This window comes from Anabrus simplex, chromosome 1, assembly GCF_040414725.1.
Source record: "Anabrus simplex isolate iqAnaSimp1 chromosome 1, ASM4041472v1, whole genome shotgun sequence".
In the NCBI taxonomy this organism is placed as follows: domain Eukaryota; kingdom Metazoa; phylum Arthropoda; class Insecta; order Orthoptera; family Tettigoniidae; genus Anabrus; species Anabrus simplex.
This window is the reverse complement of record NC_090265.1, coordinates 513,762,565-513,784,399: the sequence shown is the minus strand read 5'-3', so window position 1 is coordinate 513,784,399 and position 21,835 is coordinate 513,762,565. Positions and strand designations below refer to the sequence as shown.

The window sequence follows — 21,835 nt, the reverse complement described above, 5'->3', positions numbered from 1 at the left end:
ATTTTTCCAAATGATGTATTTTTAAATTTTTTTGAATACAGTATGTTAAAATCTAATTGCACACTAGTGTCCCTTATTTTGATATGATAAATAATGTAAATCTGAGGTGAGCTATGGTTGAGTTTTGATTAATTTTGTCAGGTGAATACCGAATGGGTCACCGGGGGTCTTTTACATAAACACAATCATACAATATGGAAGGTCAAATGGATTTTTTCCTGCTCTTCAAATATACAACTACCCCTGTTAGATTTGAAAATGCAATCTTTAAATCGAGAGACCAACACACTACCACTGATACATAGAGGGAGCTATCATGAAAATCACAGAAATCATATATGGTTTTGGGAAGGGTTGTTATGAAGCCAAAATAAGAGGGGATGTTTGTTGATATGCCATGGTTAAATGTGAGACTTTTGATCTGTTGCCAAAGTTATGGACAGTGAAGGTCTTTAACTTCCATTCCTCCAAGAGGATTCATGGCCTGTACGGAGTATATGAGTAAATGAACTCTATAGCAGAATGGAGTGGAGGGATGTGATATGTGTGGAGACCTAACATATATCATGGTTCGTGCTCTAGGCTTACACCACGAGAATCCTCACGCAGTGTGGATATAAATACACATTTATTAAAAAAAATTTGGTCACACTGAGCTAGTAGATTTCAAAGTAAAAAAAATATCTAATTATATCACATCTTGCATGGTATTTTTTATCTAAATGAGTAAACTCTTCTATAACCGAAGACTCATTTATAAATTTACCTCGTAATTCTTTTCCAAACTTCTTACACTCGACATCCATAAGTTCAACATCTATCTTCTTCCAAGGAGTAGTCTTCCAGTCATCTATGTTGGATCGTACAATAAAGACGTAGTCCCACAGTATCTGAAATGGACAGCAACTAAAATATAGAAATGGTCAGGCATAAAGGTCCTACATTTTTTTAAATCAGAAGAACTTATTTATAGTTAGCACTATGCTCCAAAAGAGCAGTAGCCACAAAAATGATTGTCTAATGGAGTAAATTATTCTGAAACTTATCGTGATGGGAGGCTGTGGTGATGGTGACAAGCCTGAAACTCTGGAACAGAGGGATAAGCAAGATAATACTGGCTTAGCTTCAGCCATGGCATGTTAGTTCTAAGTTTCCAATAGTTACTTTAAGAGTTAGAACCCTTTTACACCATTCCTTCTTTCCATATACAAAAACCCACACATTAACCTGATAAGAAAATATTTGTCAGTTTCTATCCATTTTGTTTGGTATATTTTTAAAGCTTGATTGGAAGTGGCTAATCTGACTGACTGTTCTGTGATGCCTCCCATACTCCTTGAGGTTTTATGATAGTATAATCGAGCTGTGGACTCTTTCATGGAATCAAACAGCATCGTGTTCGGAAACTATGAGTATGTCCATTCATATCAACTGACTGAAAGACAAAGAATGTTTGGGGCTTCTGGCATCTTTTTAAAGAACTTGTGGGTGATGAAAACAAGTTTCTGTACTATCCCATACACAGGAACAGGACTCTACAGCTGAAATTAACTTGGTGCTTTCAGTAAGTATACACTTCAGCTTGATTGGCAAGACTATGCCAGAACAATTCTGATGGTGGTGACCTTTCAACCACCTCTTTCTCCTCGATACAGTTCATATCATTCAGTCGACTCATTCGGTTGCTTTTCACTCCTATACAGAAACCGAATGCCACCTACCTACGTGCATTACTGGACCATCAGGTTTGCATACAGTTTGTTCTAATCCAACAGGTAGCATTATTGATTGGAGTATGACATCCTGGATCTATATTTTTTTCAGTATGATAATGTATGTGACTAAGCTGCATTAAAAGATTAGGAATACTTTTATTTCATGTAATAAGCTACATCAGGATAACAACAAAGCTAATTTGACTTAAGGCAGCAGTTCCAGTCATGACCACTAGGATTAAATTGAGTGAGAATTGTCACATAGACCATAACTAACTACAAAATGTCATGTAACTTTGCTCAAAATAGCTTTTGAATAGTTTCCTGAAAAGTCCAAACAGACTCAAAATTCCTTTGAAAAGCTAATTCCTTTGAAAAGCTAGCTCATGAGGAATATCCTCTAGTGGGATACAGACTTGGTTCTGTGGTCATTCCAAATTTACATTGGTCTTCACAATCAAATAATACTAACAATAATGTGTCATACTGTACTTGATAGTCTTCAGTATCCACATCATGTGAAAACAACAAACCTGGGGCCTGTATCGTAAAACTCTAGTAGGATACTCTAGTAGCTTACTATATAAGAATATTTCTACTACAGTTCATGTTAGTGTTTCATAAATATTTTTCTACTTTCATAAAAAAAATTCACTTTAGTAGGTAGATTGGCATGCAGGATGGCATGCAAATGTTCTACTACTACTACAGTAGTAGTATCAACTTAAGAAATGGCTACCAAGAACAATCAAAGTATTAAGTAAATACTGTAAACTTCTTATTAAAACTGCTTGAAAATAGGATATTGTTTTCCAAAAGTATTCTGTTTCTCCAAATAGAAATGCTAAGCAAGAAAAAGAGTACCAATGGGTAAAACGGCTATGCTATATACAATATATGTATCAAATAATGTGCAATGGAAGGTGACCATGGGCTAAAAGAGAGTGAGGGTCAATGAAACGAGCCAGCTCCTTTTGGAGCTCAAGTTCGTGACACAAACAGCACATTCATAAACTAAGGGCTCTTAATTGTCATTTGATTCACTTGAAATTATTCTCAGAATGTTTCACTTAAATGTTTATCCGTTATTATTTACTACTAAACAATTCTACTCAGGTTACGGTTGAGTAAAAACCATTAGTATTTAACTGGAGTAAAATGAGTTAACATCAGTAAAATTTATGAAACACAATTCTATTTAACTTAGTAAAACCAAGATAAATAAGAGGTTTTCTAAGTGGGAACTACCGTAAAGATTTCCTACTCTAACAGTTTTATGAAACAGAATCTTAGTATTCACTGCAATAAAACAAGTTTACCATAGTAGTCATTTTCTTTCCTCTGGTAGTTTTATGAATCACAGTCTAGCAAAATACTCTTGCAAATAACCAAGATTTACTAGTACTTTATACATAAGAATAATCTCTGCATTTAAAAAAAATTTAATGGCAAAAAGTTAAGGTGCAGTTTAAAGCTGTGGATGGCTCACGCATATTTTTGAATGAAAAAACTAAAGTTTTTGTAGGAAAACTAGCATTGTGCAACATCTCCCAGAAAATCATGAAGAAAACATTGCGAATTTTTGCAGATTTGTTATTGGTTTGTGCGAGAGATATTTGTATTCACTCTTACAAATTGGTAATATAGACCACATGCCAGTATATTTTAACATGAAACTGGACTATAATAATGAAGTTTATGACGCAATGAGTTCTTCACAAATTTATAACTTACTGTACCGTAGTATGCTTTTCAATATAAATTTTGTGTAGCTTCTTGGCTGGATAGTCAGCATAGTGGCCTTTGGTTCACAGGGCCCTGGCTTCAATTCCTGGCTGGGTCAGGGATATTAATCTGAAATGGTTAATTCCCTTGCATCGAGGACTGGTGTTTATGCTGTCGCCAATGTTCCTGCAACTCATACACTACACACAACACTATCCTCCATCGCAATAACACTTTGTTTCCTATAAAAGGCACATGCTGCCCACTGTCAGTGGAGGGTCTGCCTTACAAGGGCTGCATTAGGCAGCAATAGCCACACAAAATAATTATTATATAATTATTTAACAAAGTACAGTCAAACCTTGATATCTCGAACCTCCATCACTCAAATTTTCAGTATCTCAAAGTAACTTAAATTTCCCGGCCATTTGTCTTATTCTTCATGAGTATTTATTTCTCTATTAATCGAAATTTGGTTACACGAATTTCTCGATTTCTCAAAGCAAACATCTCCTCCCTTGAAGCAAAAAATACCCTGTTAACTTGAATTTTGTACAACGTTAACTGTGCAATATGGCATGTTTGGTTTATGAGGAACAGTTAACAAGTAAAGAAAGGTTTACAGTGATGCTGGGAGCTAATATGACTGGAACTGAAAAACTAAAACTTCTAACTAATGATCGGAAAATCGGCGAAGCCATGCTGTTCCTTAGGTGTGAATTAATATCTAATTCCCTCCATGGGAATTTAGAATTTTCCATTCGGAATTGCTAGGTGGGCAATAATTCCAATGTGGAGATTTATCTCCCGTATGCAGTTATCAGACTGTGCCTCTTATAAGGGCTTCTGATAAGTTCACCTGCATACACCAGCACTACGTCACGCCCCACTATTTTTGCGGCTGGGTGGCCCTCTTCTCGACGCTGTCTCAGCCGGCCCAAGAACAATCAAATTGGCAGACACCTCGTTGGCTGTCGCCTTTCCCACAATGCATACCTGTCTCATCAAGGGCGTGGATACTTCCTACTCTCCAACTGCCATTCGCGACGAAATCCGCAGTCAAGGATCCTTCGTCGATGCGATTCTCTGTCTTCAAGATGGCTTCTCCGGTCAACCTTCTCCGGATGTGGTGGCCTTCTTCCGCTGTCCCGGCCCACCGGCTGGCATTATTGCCAACGGTGTCTCTCTCGGCGGTGTCACACACGTGGCGGTTCCTACCCCGGATCATCTTTTGCAACAAATGGCCTCCCTCCCTGATTTTCCTCTTGGCTCTCATTTTAATCCGCCCCGCACACACCTTCCTACCTCCTGTACGACCACTTCTACAGTTACTACTCCTACCACTACGGTCAATACCTCCTTGACCTCCCTCACACTCACTTCCACAGCTAGTCACTCCTCCCCTCTCATGTCAACGACCTCCTCCACCTTCATCACCACCGCTCCCTGTCCCCAGACATCTTCTTCTACCTTCACGGCTGCCACTGACACGCCTCGTGAAGACCAGACTGCCGCCGCTTCCCCGGCCCAACGTCCTCTTCTCTCGCCGAGTTGTGTCGTCAGAGGTGTTGATCCTGCCATTCCTGAAGACGACATCCTGCAAGATCTTCACATGGCGGGCATTCCTGCCCGCCGAGTGTATCGTATCTACAATGATCGTGGTCCAACGTTTATGGCGCGTCTCCACCTTCCCTGTGATGCGGATGTCCATCACCTGGTCTCCTCCGGTGTTCGGCTTCGTCGTCGCCACCATCGGGTTGAACACTCTCACTCCCCGCCTCGCTTGGTCCACCCTACTTCTACCGAGGCTCCGCCTCGTCCGCCAATTGCTCCGCCACCCACCCCCCTTCCGCAGGCTGCCTATCCATCCGTTCCCACACGCTCGTTTCCTCTTTCGCCGCTCCCGATATTGGATCTTTTACGTCTTCTCTCCACCTCTATCATTAATGTTTCTACCACCCTTTATTACTTGCTGTCCCAACACTATACTCCATTCCCTACCTTTCCTCCGACCCCATACCCTCCCACTGCTCACTATATGTAACAATTTTCTCGTCTAATGTACTCTGATTTCTCGTGTATTTTGTTCTTTTCTGCTATTGCGCGCCCGGAATATACCAACTCCTCCCTCAATAAACATGTATCCAGTTGGGGTCCACCCCGGTGTGTGTGGTGTGGGTCCGCCCTGTGGGCCCCTTTGCGGTTCACGGCCCCCCTGCGCCACAGCTATAACCTGCTCCTTCACGTATGTACGATACATACTCTCTTCATTATGTCTTTCTGTTACATTTCCTTCATTCTCATGGCCGAAGAGCTGCTTTGTTCAGCTGATGGCCCGCCTCCCCTTCGGGAGGAATGAAATGACGTCATGGACGACGGACGACGACGTTCACCTGCATACACCCCAGCGTCAGTGGGTAGGGTCTGACACATCCCACTCTGATGAGTTTAGTGTCAGACCTAAGACGAAATGTTGGTTAATAGAGCAAACACCTGAAAAGCCTTACATCTGACATGTTTTTGACATTTGTGAATTAATCACCGGTCATGTACGAAAGCAGTTGTGGATGACAAGCTTTGTGTGCTGTCCTTCATTCAACCACTGACAATGTCCAACAGAGGAACTTTTCAGCATTTTCATTATATTTTAACAACAAGCACTAATGGAATATTTCAACATGATGCAACGCATCTAAGAATTTTAGAGCCTGATTTTAATTTCGTCGTATTTTACATGTTGTGCACATAGTTCATCCCAGATGTTTTTAACAGTTTTTAATGTCATTTGTGTGGATTTGTACATTTGTTTTAGTTATTGGACGTGTTTGTACAGTTTTGTATTAAGGATGATTATGGCCAGCCAAGGCCAAAACTAGTTCCTAGATTAGAAATGTAATGTAAACATTGCATAATATAGTATTGAAAAGGTGGACCATTATGACATAAGTTTAATTATTATTGTGATCACAATTGGATTCGGATCAAAACCATGAAGTTTATATCCTATAATATAAAAAGTCATAAGCAACTCCACTTTACGAAACCTCTACGTACAAAATTAACCACTGATTTTCGTGAATCAGTCAAAGAACTCTGTGTTATCATAAATGATCACTTTTCTTGGAAGCAGCAGATTATCAGCATCTCTAGGAAAGTATTTGCGACACTTAACTCACTTAGAAGATTCCGCAACATATTTTCTCGAGTATTAACCCATTTCCATCATACGATGAGCTGTGGTCACGTGCGATGTTTTGATGTATGACTTAAATGACAAGCTCAGCTCGCAATGACACAGTGCCTACCTTATCTTTGTATTTTAGATTCCCCTTGCAATATAAATTCTAACAATCCACACTGTAAGGAACTAGAGGTATGTACTGTTGGTAAACAATGGTGTCTGTATTTCTGCATGACACTGGGATTGTTGAACAACAGGTTATTTTCATTGGTATTCAGTATTCATTATGCAGTAGAATTGGTTTCACGGTACTGAAGATGTGAGATTAAGAGTGCTTGTAAACATTGTTTTAGATGGCAATTTTGGCAATAATGACATTTTGGAAAACTAATCCGAGTGGTAGCAACAATGAAATTTACGAAAGTGAGCAGAGCAATGAAGTAAGTGAGAGTGAAAGTGCCGTGCCAGGTTCTTCCAAACGTGTGTGGCCGGTAACACTAAAGAACTGTATTGATTGAATATGGAAGAACAAAGACAATAATCCTGATATATATCCATTTCGTGGATACAATGGTGTTAAAGAAATGGAGAAATTTTATAGTCTGCCCACCGACCAAACTTGCAACATTTTTAGAGTACACAGATCCGCTCTTTTCAAAATTATTTTTAAAAAAATATTTATACCATAACTAGCAGACTGTCAAGGAATAAAGAATGCATAGGTCATAACCTTCAATGGTATGAATGCAAAATTTGAGTGAATTATCTGCATTAGTTATCATTTTATGCATGTTTTTGTGTGGCAGGTATGCTCAAACTATAGACGGGCAAATTAAATCCGATTCCACAGTGACTTAAATGGGTTAAAGAAATGCCTCATATGCACTCTGGTATAACGTCATTTTGACTACTCTGATGCCATGTATAGCAACCTGACTGCTACACTTAATGACAAACTACAACACGCACAAAACACCTGTGTTCGCTATATATGTGAACTACATTACTGCGACCAAGTTACACCTGCCTACAGATAATTCGGTTGGCTGAAACCTAAACAGCACCATAATCTTCATGCTTTATACCTTCCTCATGGAATATACTCATCATCATCTCCCTACTTGTACAGTTAATTTCATCACCTCTCATCCAATCATAATTTCTGAATAACCTTGATATTGGTGTATTGATATTCTGAAACCCCAAAATTAGGACACCCTCAATGGAACTGATCAACATGCTTTTAGGATTGCCGAATCCCAAATGAAACATTCATCATCATCATCATCATCATTATTTTCCAGCTCCAGTTACCCAGGTGTAGAGTACAAACATTCACCACTTCTTCCTATCAAAGTATAGTTTCTGTTGCTCTATGTCCTCCCACTTGGCATTCCTCTTGCTGACCTCAAATTTCAATGTGTCTATCCATCTATTCATTGGTCTCCCAACTGGTTTCTCCTCTTTCACTTCTCTGTCAAAGTAATTCCTTGCTGTTCTTGTTCCATCCATCCTCATATCATGTTCAAACCATTGCAGTCTGCGTCTTCCTAAAAACTCAGTAACAGGTTATTTTGATGCCAGCCTCCTTCCAGTTGCTTCATTTCTAATCTTGTCCTTCCTGGTCTTTTGGTTCATTGTTCTGATGAATTTAATTTCTGTTGACTGGATTTTACTATTTGCCTTGTTCTGCAGGGTACATATTTCGAGTCCATATGTGAGAATTGGAATGAAGTATTAAACATAGTCAGTTTTGCTCTCTGGGGTATTTTATCATCCCAGAATAGATTTCTTCTTAAAAATATAATTGAGAAGCTTTCCGAGTCCTATTACTTAGTTCTTGATTTACTGTGCTATCTTTTGAAATGACACTTCCAAGGTACAGTAGAACCTCAATTATACGTTCCCAGAAACCACGTTTTCTCGTATTATTCGTTCAAATTACGTGGTCCCGCAAACATCCTAATTAAATCACGTTGTAAAAATCCTGCATTATCTGTTCCTCGAAGAAACGATTTCCCGGATCAACCGTCCAGAAATTTCAGTCCCATCAACGCTAAATCCTCGATCACGCATTTTTAAAGAAACTGCATCTCATGAAACGGCATACTTACAGATCTTGGTGTTAATGTCTCATCATTGCGGTAATTTGAGGAAGTACTGTACTGGAAAAGCGATCGGCGGCGAACTTGCATAAGGGACCATCTTAGCATCGCATTCGGGTGGTATTGTTTAGAGAATTTATGGAAATCATAAAGCAGAGAGTGTCCACAATTGGAAGGAGACAGAATGCATTTCAACAGCTCTACTTGAAGACGGAACAAATTTCGTTAAATGTTCATACTTGCAAAATGTCTACATTATGTCCAGTGTTATATGTTTACTTTTTTTTTTTACTTTTTTCGAGTGTATCGCCAAACAGGTTTTCGGCATTTCTCTCAGGGCACTGTACAGTCACTGGGCTTTCAGGCAGGAATCGAAACTGCTCCTTGAGTAACACAAATTTACATTAGTATTTTAATATTATCGAAGATTATATTATCAAGAGCAGAAAAGATGTATAATATAACTTTTTATAATAGTTTATTTAAATCCGCCTTGATCAATACACTCATTAAATGAAAGAAACATTATTAATTAAACCATACATGTTTCGGGACATCTCAACCATTCCCTTCATCAGTGGTTAGATCAAAGAATAACACAATATGACACAATCTTTTGTTTTACAAATTGAAGGAGTATCGTGTCCCAATACATCATATCAAAGAGTAAAGAGAACTTATGAAATATTATAAAAATGATCAATACATACAATTTTGGTTGAACTGAATGAGAACACTATACAAATTTAGGATCTTCAAGTTTTTCTTCTTTTCTTCTTCTTTTTGTTCCTTAAATGATTATATGCTAGCCTAAACAGTGGGTTATCTTCTGTACTTTTCTCATTTAAACTTGATTCAGAATTACATTTTTGTGTAAGGTAAATTTCTAAATTTTCCAAAACATTCATCAGTTTTCCCTTTTTGGTCGAATGTAATAATTTCGTGTCATTGGAAATGTCTGTAAATTTATGATTCATTTCAACCATATGTTCTCCCGTTCCCGAATATCTTTTATGTTTGACCGCATTAACGTATTCTTTGTACCTTATAGCCAAACTTCTTCCGGACTGTCCTATGTATCGTTGTTTACATGTTTGGCATGTTAATTTGTAAATTCCTGATTTATTAAATATACATTTATTCTCTATTTTATCTGAATTGAAAATTATCTTATTAGTATTGTTATCCGTTTTGTATGTGACATTGATGTTCTTTTTCCTGAAAATTTTAGCCAGTTGATAAGAGTGCTTATTTCGAAAAGTTAGAACTACGAATTTCTTTTTCTCTTTTTGCTCTTTAATTAAAGTTGTTTTAGGTTCTAGAGATAAATATAATCCATCAAATCGCTCGTAGCAACGGATATTCCAACAGATTTATTAATAGAATGATAAATAAAGTGAAAAATGAACCTAAAACAACTTTAATTAAAGAGCAAAAAGAGAAAAAGAAATTCGTAGTTCTAACTTTTCGAAATAAGCACTCTTATCAACTGGCTAAAATTTTCAGGAAAAAGAACATCAATGTCACATACAAAATGGATAATAATACTAATAAGATAATTTTCAATTCAGATAAAATAGAGAATAAATGTATATTTAATAAATCAGGAATTTACAAATTAACATGCCAAACATGTAAACAACGATACATAGGACAGTCCGGAAGAAGTTTGGCTATAAGGTACAAAGAACACGTTAATGCGGTCAAACATAAAAGATATTCGGGAATGGGAGAACATATGGTTGAAATGAATCATAAATTTACAGACATTTCCAATGACATGAAATTATTACATTCGACCAAAAAGGGAAAACTGATGAATGTTTTGGAAAATTTAGAAATTTACCTTACACAAAAATGTAATTCTGAATCAAGTTTAAATGAGAAAAGTACAGAAGATAACCCACTGTTTAGGCTAGCATATAATCATTTAAGGAACAAAAAGAAGAAGAAAAGAAGAAAAACTTGAAGATCCTAAATTTGTATAGTGTTCTCATTCAGTTCAACCAAAATTGTATGTATTGATCATTTTTATAATATTTCATAAGTTCTCTTTACTCTTTGATATGATGTATTGGGACACAATACTCCTTCAAATTGTAAAACAAAAGATTGTGTCATATTGTGTTATTCTTTGATCTAACCACTGATGAAGGGAATGGTTGAGATTTCCCGAAACATGTATGGTTTAATTAATAATGTTTCTTTCATTTAATAAGTGTATTGATCAAGGATGATTTAAATAAACTATTATAAAAAGTTATATTATACATTCAGACCAGTCAATACGGACCAAACACAATATTAACCTATCATTAAGTTTATTAGCAGAAAAGATGTTGCACCTTACATACGTAAAGCCATGGGAGGTTTTGGGATTGCCTATTACTGTTTTTGTCCTAATATGAGACCGGGAATTTCATGTTTTTGTGTTAAAATGTTGTAAAAAGTGCAGTTGTTTTATTTGCGTACGTCACATTTAAAGCTTTTTATCATTTCGCACTCGTACCGACTTGTACAGCGAGTGTGCTTTCCAGCTGAGCTCAAGGTCACGAATAATCGTAATTTTGGAAGTGTTAATGATAATTTTTCTCTTTCCAATTTGATTGTGATTAGTGACGGGCAAAATTGAATTTAATGCATTCGAGAACTTGAAGGCCTAATTTACACAGTACAAGATTTCCATAAACTGACTACAAACAGTATACCGGTGACCAAATTGCAATGGAAGATAAAAAAGAGGATTTCTCCATCATGTTGGGCACTTTTGTATCTAATGTGCTTTATTTTATTAGATAAGAGAATTAAAAACTACTTGTGGTCGAATGTTGTTTGGCCTGCCGTTACGGGCACTGCACTGATTTTTCGAAGAGTTTGGGTCTGGCTGATCCAAGTTGCTGAACTGAAAGGAGTTTTCAGAACAAAACTGATGAAGTTTCCCCAGTAAAACTGAATGTAAGGTTTTGAGATTTTTAAGTAGCGTACCGGTAATTAATGTTTGAAGCTGGCCCCGCGGTCTAACTTGCCTGCCTCTCACCCGGAGGGCCCGGGTTCAATTACCGGCCAGGTCAGACATTTTTACCTCGATATGAGGGCTGGTTCCAGGTTAACACATTCTACGATTACCTTTAATTGAGGAACTATTGAATGGTGAGATGGCAGTCCCAGTCTAGAGAGCCCGGAATAACGGCCGAGAGGATTTGCCACACTGACCATGCATCACCTCATAATCTGCAGGCCTTCAGACAGAGGGCGGTCGCTTGGTAGGTGGAAGGCCCATTGGGGCTGTACTTTGGTTTGGTTTAGGGGTCTTTGTAAGATTATAAGTATACATATTTCATTTTTGTGATGTTTAGCCAAACTGTTGATGGTTCAATCGTACCCAGATTTTCCGTTTAACTGTGTTGTACGTTTTTTTCCCGTGGTCCCTCCAAAATGGAGAATTGAGGTTCCACTGTATTTGAAGTTAGAAGCAGACTGCAATAGAGTTCCCCCCAGAAAATGTTTCAATCTGTGCCTTTCTTGTTGATAGTCATTTCAACAGTTTTTGTTTTACTGATGTTTAGTACATATTCTTTAAACTTGCCACTCCAAAGATTTAGTTTCTCCTGTCCTTCTGCTTCATTTTCTCCCCGATCAGAATATCATCCACAAATATTAGTGTGCAATGTACTTTGATGGACTTTATGATCTGATCCATAACAATGATGAACAGGAGTAGTGACAAGGCACTTCCCTGCTGGACTCCTCTTTGGTTTCAAACCAATCTGATCTTCCATCCCCTACTTGGACACAGCTTAAGCATTTTTGATAGAGCATCTTAACTTTGTTGATCAGGAAGTTTAGCACACCTATACCTTCTAGGTATTCCAAGATTATGTCTCTAGGCACACTGTCGTAGGCATTCTCAATGTCCACAAAAACCACCACTAAGTTCTTACCATATTCCCATTGCTTCTCTGTTAGCATTCTAACGACAAATATCAGGTCTGTAAAGCTTCGGTTCTTCCTTAATCCATGTTGCTCCTCCTTCAATAATGGTTCAACTATATTTCTATATTAGTTCAGTTTTATGTTGTCATCATCATCACCTGCAGCAGTTTCCAACCACAGGCTGGATCAGCTTGGAACATAAGCCTCTCCATCATTTTCTATCCATCCACCACTGCTCTTCCTTACACCTTTCAGCCATCTGTCCCTCAGTCCTGCTCTAGGTCTCCTTCCCTTCAACTCCATTTCTAACATCTGCCTTCGTATCCTGTCTTTTCCCATTCTCTTAACATGCCCATATCACTGCAGCCTTGATTTTTCTATCTTTCCCTGTAGGGGTACCTCATTTACCATTTCCCAAACTCTCTCCTTTCTTACTCTGTCCATTCTTGTTAAACCTACTTGACACCTTTGAAGCTTCATTTCCACTGCTTGTATTCTACTTTTATCCCTCTATTTCATCACCCACATTTCTGATCCATATGTCAAAATAAGCACAAAATAAGTCTTGTAGATGATTACTTTACATCTCTGTGTTGCATCCCTGTACCATATCAATCCTCCCACACTGTTAAAGAATCCATTTGCAAACCTTCCTCTTTTCATTGATTTCCATCCTGTTCCCTCCATTTCCTTCAATTACACTTCCCAGGTGTTTAAAGCTTTCAGCTGTTTTAAACTGTTCACCTCCTAATCTCATGCCATTATATGCTCGGTTCTTGATTCATATTGTTACCAGCACTTCACTCTTTTGTGCTGAGAAGTTCATTCTATAAAATGACACAATTTCCTTCCATACATTTAGCAGTTCCTGCATTTCACTCTCACTGTTTCCCCATATTAGTAGATCATCTGCAAACAACACTGCTTTCATTCTTCTCTCCCCAATGTTCTGTGCTACCTTCTGTATGATATCATCCCTCACAACTATAAATAGTAGAGGTGAGGGGGCACTTCCTTGCTTTACACCATTTGTTAATTTAAACCATCCAGTTCTTTTGGTTCCAACTTTAACACAAGTTTTCACTTCTGTCATGCATACTTTTCACCGTTGTCACCATCTGCTCATTTACTGCTTTTACTATAATAGCTTCCCAGATCTTGTTTCTATGGACACTGTCATATGCCCTCTCTATGTCCATGAAGGCCATCACCAGATCTTCCCCATACTCATAGTGCTGTTCTTGTAGCTGCCTCACTGTGAATATGAGGTCAATAGTTGACCTTCCTTAAGACAATTTAGGTATTGAAGAACTCATAAAATTATAACTCACTTGAATAAGAATATTTCCAACCATATACTCACACATATTTCCTAATTGGTAATAACGTCAGTGATGGCACCATCATAATTTAAGCTACAGCAAATTTTAAACATTTAACTTACTGCTTCATCCGCTGATGCTTCATAACAGTACAGTCATGGTTTTCACAGAAATATACTGAGACCAGCCTTTTGTTTTTTAAATTAAAAAGTATAACCTAAACGGAATGAGCAAAGTTTAGCAGGTATTTTACCTTCACCAAAGTTTTACAGTTTCACTCGCTTACTGGGTGTAGATACAGCAATGACAAATGAGAGAAAATGTTCCTCATGACCTATACCACTGTTATATTCACAAAGAATGACATAGAACTCGCAAAAACTTCACAATATACCACCATTACAACCAGACCCACTCGTAAAAAGCAACTAAATACAAATTATTTGTACTTCGCGCTTGGCTCTGTGTTCATGCTGAGCAACCTAATTATTTTTCCACATGTATCAAAGAACATCCTCCACATGAGCTATCAATGAATTAAGCTACAGCAAATTTTAAACATTTAACTTACTGCTTCATCCGCTGATGCTTCGTAACAAAACTTCAAAGATTCCAAACCTTCATACATGCAAAAATCCAAAAATAAAATAAAAATTTTTACCTTTGTATTACAATAACTGATTTAATAAAATGGATATTTTTATCACCAAGACTATGTACAAGTTCGCTGTACTATTTTTACATGTGGTCTCGGGTGTATGGCACTGAACACTTTGAGCATTAGCTTGACCTTATAACTAAAGTGTACCCAAGCTAGCTGCTCCCCCGCCGTAAGATGCTGAGAATTCTGAGCGAGGCCAACAGCTATCATGCCGCCTCTCCAAGAAAAGGAGACTTAAATTGTGTACGGCAACCAAGCGGCTTGAATTTCCCTGTGGTATCTCTCTTTCATGCCGGAACCCAGCTCTCTGGAGAAACTTGGACTAGTTTTGCGTCGGCAAAGAAACTGCAGTAGAGCGAACGGGTTATCGAGACACCTGTACTTGCCTTGACTTAACTGTTTGCATTTTTTTTAACTTGATAAAGAAACATTCTAAGGAACAATAAGAAAATGTAAATACTTTTTTTTTTTTTTTGCCCCAGCAGTGCTGGGGTAGCTGGGGTACAGTGCACGCCACTGCCACTGACTTTCTTATCTGCTTTTCCAGTACTTTTTCATATTCTTGGCACAGTGACAAATCCAGATTATACCCTGGCAGTTCTGACATTTTCTTCTGTTTCCTTTCTTAAAGACGGGTACAATTACACCCTCCTTCGAATCTTCTGGTACTTTTTTCTTATTCCACAGTACCTGCACCATCCTGTATAGCCACTGTGTACCCACTTCCCCTGCAGCTCTTGCCATCTCCACACTTAACTCATCCACTCCTGGTGCTTTTCCCAGTTTCATCCTCTTCACAGCTTCCTCCACTTCTGCCCAGGTTAACTCCTCCATTTTCCCCTCACACCTATCGTCCATATTACACATACCACACATACCTACACTCAGGGACATAACAAATGTGATACAGACCCACCTGCCATAATAAATATTCGGAGCCCCTCAAATAAAAGATAAATGAAGTTACAGCAAGTAGATAATATGCAACATATTGTCAAATGATATAAACAAAGGGTTTATTGACTGTTGTAAGATTATTATAAAATAATATTAATGTGTTTTATTTGGCTGCCTCCATGGTTTAACAGCTAAGCTGCTGAACCATACACCAATTAGTTGTTTGTACTTAAAATTGGTTTCATTTTTCAGTAACTACGGAACTACACTCATGTACATAAAAAAACAAGAACACCTTGAAAGACTAGAGACATGCAGTTCATATTCACAGGACATGTGCATTAGTATATTCTGAAGAAATGATTAGCATTTGAACCATGTTGGCCCTCAGTTTCAAGGTCCACATCAATATCTTTGCGCACCACCACCAACTGGTAAAATGTGCCTGCGGCTCTCATTGTCACTATAAACCAAAGGTAATGGGTCAGTATGAGTTGAGCAGACATGCAGGATGCCTCACAGACGTATGCAAGAACCGTACCATCAAATGAGTGAGTTTGAAAGAGGGTGCATTTTTGGCATGAGAGAACATCATGCATCCATCTGAGAAATTGCTGCTCGTGTGGGACGAAGCGTGTCAGCAGTGCAACGGGTGTGCACAGAATGGTTTACAGAAGGCCGTAGAACACAACAAGATGGGTTTGGTCGCACCACCCAGACCACCCCCTGAGAAGATCGACACCTCATTCAAATGGCATTGCAGGAAGATCTGTGTACTCCTCGGCTCTAGCGCAACAGTGGAACAGTGTAACACATCGTGCACTATTAGGAGTGACAGTAAGTTGCTATTTATTATGGTCTGGGTTACCAGTGCCTCGTCCACTTCTCTGCCTATCTTTGACTACTGAGCATAAACATGCTAGACTGCAATGGTGCATGGAACGACGTCACTGGGGACAGGAATGGCAGCAGATAGAGTATTCAGATGAATCCAGTTTCTGTTTGTTTGAAAATGATGGCCACATTTTGGTTCACGGCAGACAGGGCGAGAGGCATCATACTGACTGCATTCACACAAGACATACAGCGTCAGCTCAAGGCCTTATGGTGTGGTGTGCCATTGGGTGCAAGCAAAAATCACAGTTGGTGCATGTCCTGGGTACTGTGACCAGTTTGAACTATGTGAATGACATCCTGCAGCCCGTAGACATACCCTTTCTGCACGACACCCCAGACGCCATATTTCAGCAGGACAATGCGCGACCAAATGTTGCTGCGTGAACATGTGCCTTCTTGTTGTCACAGGATGTCAGACTGTTGCCCTGGCCCACCCGATCACCGGATTTGTCGTCAATCAAAAATGTGTGGAATATGGTGAAATGACAGATGCGGCACTGTGACTCAATGCCAACCACCGAAGATGAACTGTGCAGCCAGGCAAATGCAGCATGGATGACTATACCCCAAGACAACATTTGTGCTTCATACGTGTCGATGCCATCATGCATGGAACAAGTTATCAGTGCCCATGGAGGACCCAGAGCCTACTAGGCAACAGGACACATGCTGAGCCTAGGTGGCTGAAATGCTAATCATTTTTGCAGAACATACCAATGAACATGTCCTGTGAATATGAACTTCCTCTCTCTAGTCTTTCAAGGTATTCTGTGAATATGAACTTCCTCTCTCTAGTCTTTCAAGGTATTCTGTTTTTTATGAACATGAGTGCATACTCTGCAGTCGGATACCAAAGTCTCAGTTATAACAATTTATTTGATTACAACACAGAAAAATATACAAACAAAATTAAATCAAAAACTGTTCAAATAAAGTTTAGAAAATATCAAACAGCACAACTGATACATCTTCGCTCAAAGAGAGCTCATTTGAAAGTGAATTGACTAAGCGTTATTACACCTACTTCTTATTAGTATATACACTGTTGTTGAATAAATATGTGATAAAAGTAAAATGTTCAGAAATATTTGTACATAATACAATCTCAGATGCACTACACTTCAAGGAAGTATCATTTTCTAACAACAATATTTGGGTCTCAATTTTCGTTGCTGTAATTATTTTAAAATGATTTGGTGCATGTCATTTTTCTTTTATGAGGAGAGTGTTGTGGTGTTGCAAGAGATGGCAAGGAAAAGCACTGTTTTGCTATAATAACTGCCGCTAGATGGCAATTTCTGTGCGTACAAATTGTAGGACAAATTATTTAGACTGATTCTACAAAACTGCCTGGACCATTTCCGTGCAGAGTGACATTAGACTAGATATATATTACTTTTTTTTTCTTACAGGAAGTCTGCAGGGCCCCTTAAAGACCCAGGCCCTAACGTCACGCCCCTACCTATACTTCAGAGCCAATGTCAAATCGGTATTTCTCACTGGACTGAATTTTTTTAACAATTCGTTTCGTTGACACAAATCGAGAATGTCAAACATCAACACCTTCAAGATTTGAAATGTCTCCTTCCGAAAGACTACCATACATTTTATGGTTCCTTTCTTCATGATTAACTGTTTTAATTTGGTGAAGTATGTTTGTAAATGCTAAGATTTATTGAATAATAATTCACTAGTTCCAATTTCTTATTGTATCATTAATAGCAAGTATGATTTACTTCATTAATTTCTTTTGTTTAATACTATTATGCTCGCAATCAAAACAATCAATAAAACAATCTAAGTCTTACGAATGCTCAGACTTCAATGGTATAAAATCCTGTAAATCCCTTTACATTTCACTAGAGAGAAGAAAGTTATTATTCGTTTTCGACAAAGTAAAGTAGATTAAGTAAGACAACTAAACACAATTTTGGGGTAAAATTACACTTCTTCATGAGACAGAAGCTCTTTCCTGTAAAATCTATCAAAAGGAACAGACAAAATTTTTTAAGTAAGCCGATGATATGTAGTTAGTTTCTTACCTTAAGCAAACGTAATTCCTTGCGGCATATCTTCATAGGTTTGAACTCAGGGAAACTGACTTCAAAGAGAGATGCCTGTTCCTGTATGGTAGCCATTTGCTCCTCAAGGGCAGTCAGCTCCATGTTAGTGCGGTCCAATAAATTATAAACATCTTCACATGAGTACCTGGCACAAAATGTTGTTTGAATACTAAGCCATAGAAACTAACATACATATCTATTTTTTTCCTAACTTTTTACTTCATTTAATAGCATATACTCTCATAACAGATTTTTAGTGCCCACTTAAATAATAGTTGGGAACTTCCAGAAATCTATTTATCAATTAGATAAAATGCTTTAAGATTAGAAGCATCTATTTTCAGAGAAAATATTATCATAAAGATTTATTTTGACTCTTTATTTATAATAGGGTTACCATATTCTGAAACCCAAAAATGAGGACACCCTCAATAGGATCGATCAACATGCTCTTAGGACTGCTGAATCCCAACTGAAACATTATTAGTTCAATCTTTTGTCAAATAGCTATATTTACATAAGAAACAAACAAGATAAAAAACATTACACACATCGCACATACCTACACTTTAGAGCTCATATGCCATGGGTATTTCTTACTGGACTGAATCTTTTTTTAACAGTTCCTTTTGTTGACACAAATATTTAATATCATTTTTGCAATTCACATGTCTAAAATTAAATTTTACGATTGCAATCCCTTTTACAGAATCGACTGTCAGTCTATTTCTCTCCTTTGTCCACTGTGACTGTAGTAAGGAGGACCTCTTAACACAAGTGTTATGGGCTGGCACTGCAAAGAAGAACTATGCAATTTTAAGTACTTCACTCAAATGTTCTTCACTATTACAAGACTCAATGTACTTGCACCATTTCTTCTGGCTTGGTTCATATTTTTCATCATGAGTGGCTCTGATTTTTTTTAAATTTGAAAATTGATTTAAAAAACCTTTCATTATCAATTTCAATATTTTTATCCAACAAAAATTTGATAGATACTTCCACATACTGTAATTCCATGATACAACTGCAGAATCAAGCCACTTAAAACAAGAAAATTCATTAAACGGTTGCATCCACATGTTCAGATACTCTAAATATCCATTGCACTTAAAATCTTTCACCTTAGATGTATAATCATAATTTTCCACCTGAACCAAAGTTTCTTTCATCCACAGACATAAAATTATCATCTTTTCTATTTTGAAGAACATCATGGAGAGAATCTAGAATATCCATCACATCAATAAGGGAGTTTTCTTCCTTTTGAATGTTGCTGATATAATTATGGAAAACACCAACTAAAGATTGGACACACCATAAACACATCCCACTGGTAGGATCCATAAAAAAAATATCTTGAGAACTATTCGAGGTTTGTTTTGAGTCAGGAAGCAGGATTCCATGCAAGTAAACATCTCCATAAGTCCCTGAATAGCTGGAAATAGTAACAGCCATCATATCCTGCTATGACTGAGAAGTTGTTGGTACTCTATTTCAACAAAGTCACAACATTTCTTTAGAGACTAAACACAGACAGCACATACTGAAAAGTGGTTATATATCTTCATTTCAAAGAGGTCAGTTCCATGCTGAATGCAGTTGTTAAGGACATGAGCAGGGTGTCCTACTACAACCAACACCTTGTTAAGCATCCTCTTGAGGTTAGCAAACACATTATTACCATCAACTCTTTTGATACCACTGAAATTTGTGTTACAGTTGTCACCACCAAATGCCACACATTTATCCTTAATTTTAAACTTGGTAAGGGCATCAGTGATATAAGTTGAAATAGTTGTTTCAGTTTCACTTGGCCTACTTTCAATAATAAGAAGCTCAATTTGCAATCTTACATTCTTGTGGTCAAAGTAATGAATTATAATTGGGAACATTTTAATATCCTCACAGTGGCTAGCATCTGTTGAGACATCAACAAAAGGAATGCATTCAGATCTTTTATGAAGCATTCTACTGAATAAGATACTAGAACAGAATTTACATTTGCTTCAGTTTTTATACATCAACGTGATTTTTCGATTATATAGATGAGTCAAGGAAAATTTCTCTAAATAGTCCAGGAGTACAATCCATAGATTTATAATTGCTGTGATGTGACACAGTATTATAAGCAAGAATGCCTTCAGCAGCACTTACTTTATTTTCCAGTTCAGTATTGGATTTTATAAAAAATTAGTCAGTACTTGAACTTGCACCACTAACACACCTCATATGTTTTTCTGTCTTCAAGGGGAGTTTCAGGTCGCTGGCACCATGATTTGCGATTGAAACATAGTTCCCTGGGCAGCAAGTCATACATTCTGCTTCCCATCATACTCTTCCAGGATGAGAGCTTCAATATTTTTCTCAGAGTTTATCCATTAATATACATTTCCTCTTCAGCATGATGAGAAATCATCCCACATGAAGACAAAACAAAGCATGATCAAAGCGCGTAGTTCAGCTATTAAAAAATCTTAAGCTATAAAGTAAAACAATGTTTCTGTCTCGTACATTTTGAAAATCAAGAAACTGTTGTTTCAATTTACCTAATAAGATGATTTATTGGGTGAGGAATGAAGACGCAACTGGATGAATACACTAGTTCGCTCAAGTCTACACGTGTATTGCACAACATAAACTGTTAAGTGAAAACCAGAAGGAAGGAAGGAAGGAAGGAAGGAAGGAGAAATATCGCAGTTATCTCTAAGCTAGCTAAAAAGATTGATGCATCAATTGTAAGCAATGTAAATTGATATTTTTGGTTTTACAAGTATAAGAGATCAATTGTAAGTGAATAACAAACAGTGTAATTCAATAATCAATATAAAAAATATATAACTTGTTGACGATACAAGATGAAAACTAAAATCAAATGATCTTCCTTCCCAAAAATAAAAAATGTGGACATTACCAGAAATCATAAACATGTACGCGGATGCCACATTCAACCAGATGTATGGTAACCCTATCTTATACTCTCTTCCCAGATTTATAGGTAGACTAGACAACCCATTATTCCCTTCCCTAAAATTACAATATCTAGCAATCGTTTCTCAAATAAGTGTTTGTTGAAATGAATTAAATACTTCCATCTTGTCCTGCAACTCACAGGAATAATGGTAACTTCCGGAAGGCTTCTCTAAACTGAAGCTGCCGTAAGTCAAACAAGTTGATTCTCTTCCTGATGAGGTTTGCTTCTGCTGCCATGTGAGGTGTAACATTCTGTTTTACTGTCACAGCTATTTTCTTCAAGGTGTTCCACTTCTCTGGCAACTCCTAAAATAACACCATACAATATTATACAGATTCTTACAGAACAGTAGATCTAAGAAT

At 37.6% G+C, this 21,835-nt stretch overlaps 1 protein-coding gene across 1 annotated transcript in view; it reads right to left on the bottom strand.

Annotated features, from left to right (window-relative positions):
* The window catches only part of LOC136875368 (dynein beta chain, ciliary), a 782,313-nt gene that overhangs the window by 356,840 nt on the left and 403,638 nt on the right, over nt 1-21,835 (bottom strand). Inside the window, exons 24-26 of the mRNA XM_067148948.2 lie at nt 21,612-21,778; nt 18,479-18,644; nt 767-890 (exon numbers count right to left, since the gene is read on the bottom strand). Of these exons, the coding sequence (XP_067005049.2) occupies nt 767-890; nt 18,479-18,644; nt 21,612-21,778 (457 nt within the window). The remainder of the gene's footprint in view (nt 1-766; nt 891-18,478; nt 18,645-21,611; nt 21,779-21,835) is intronic.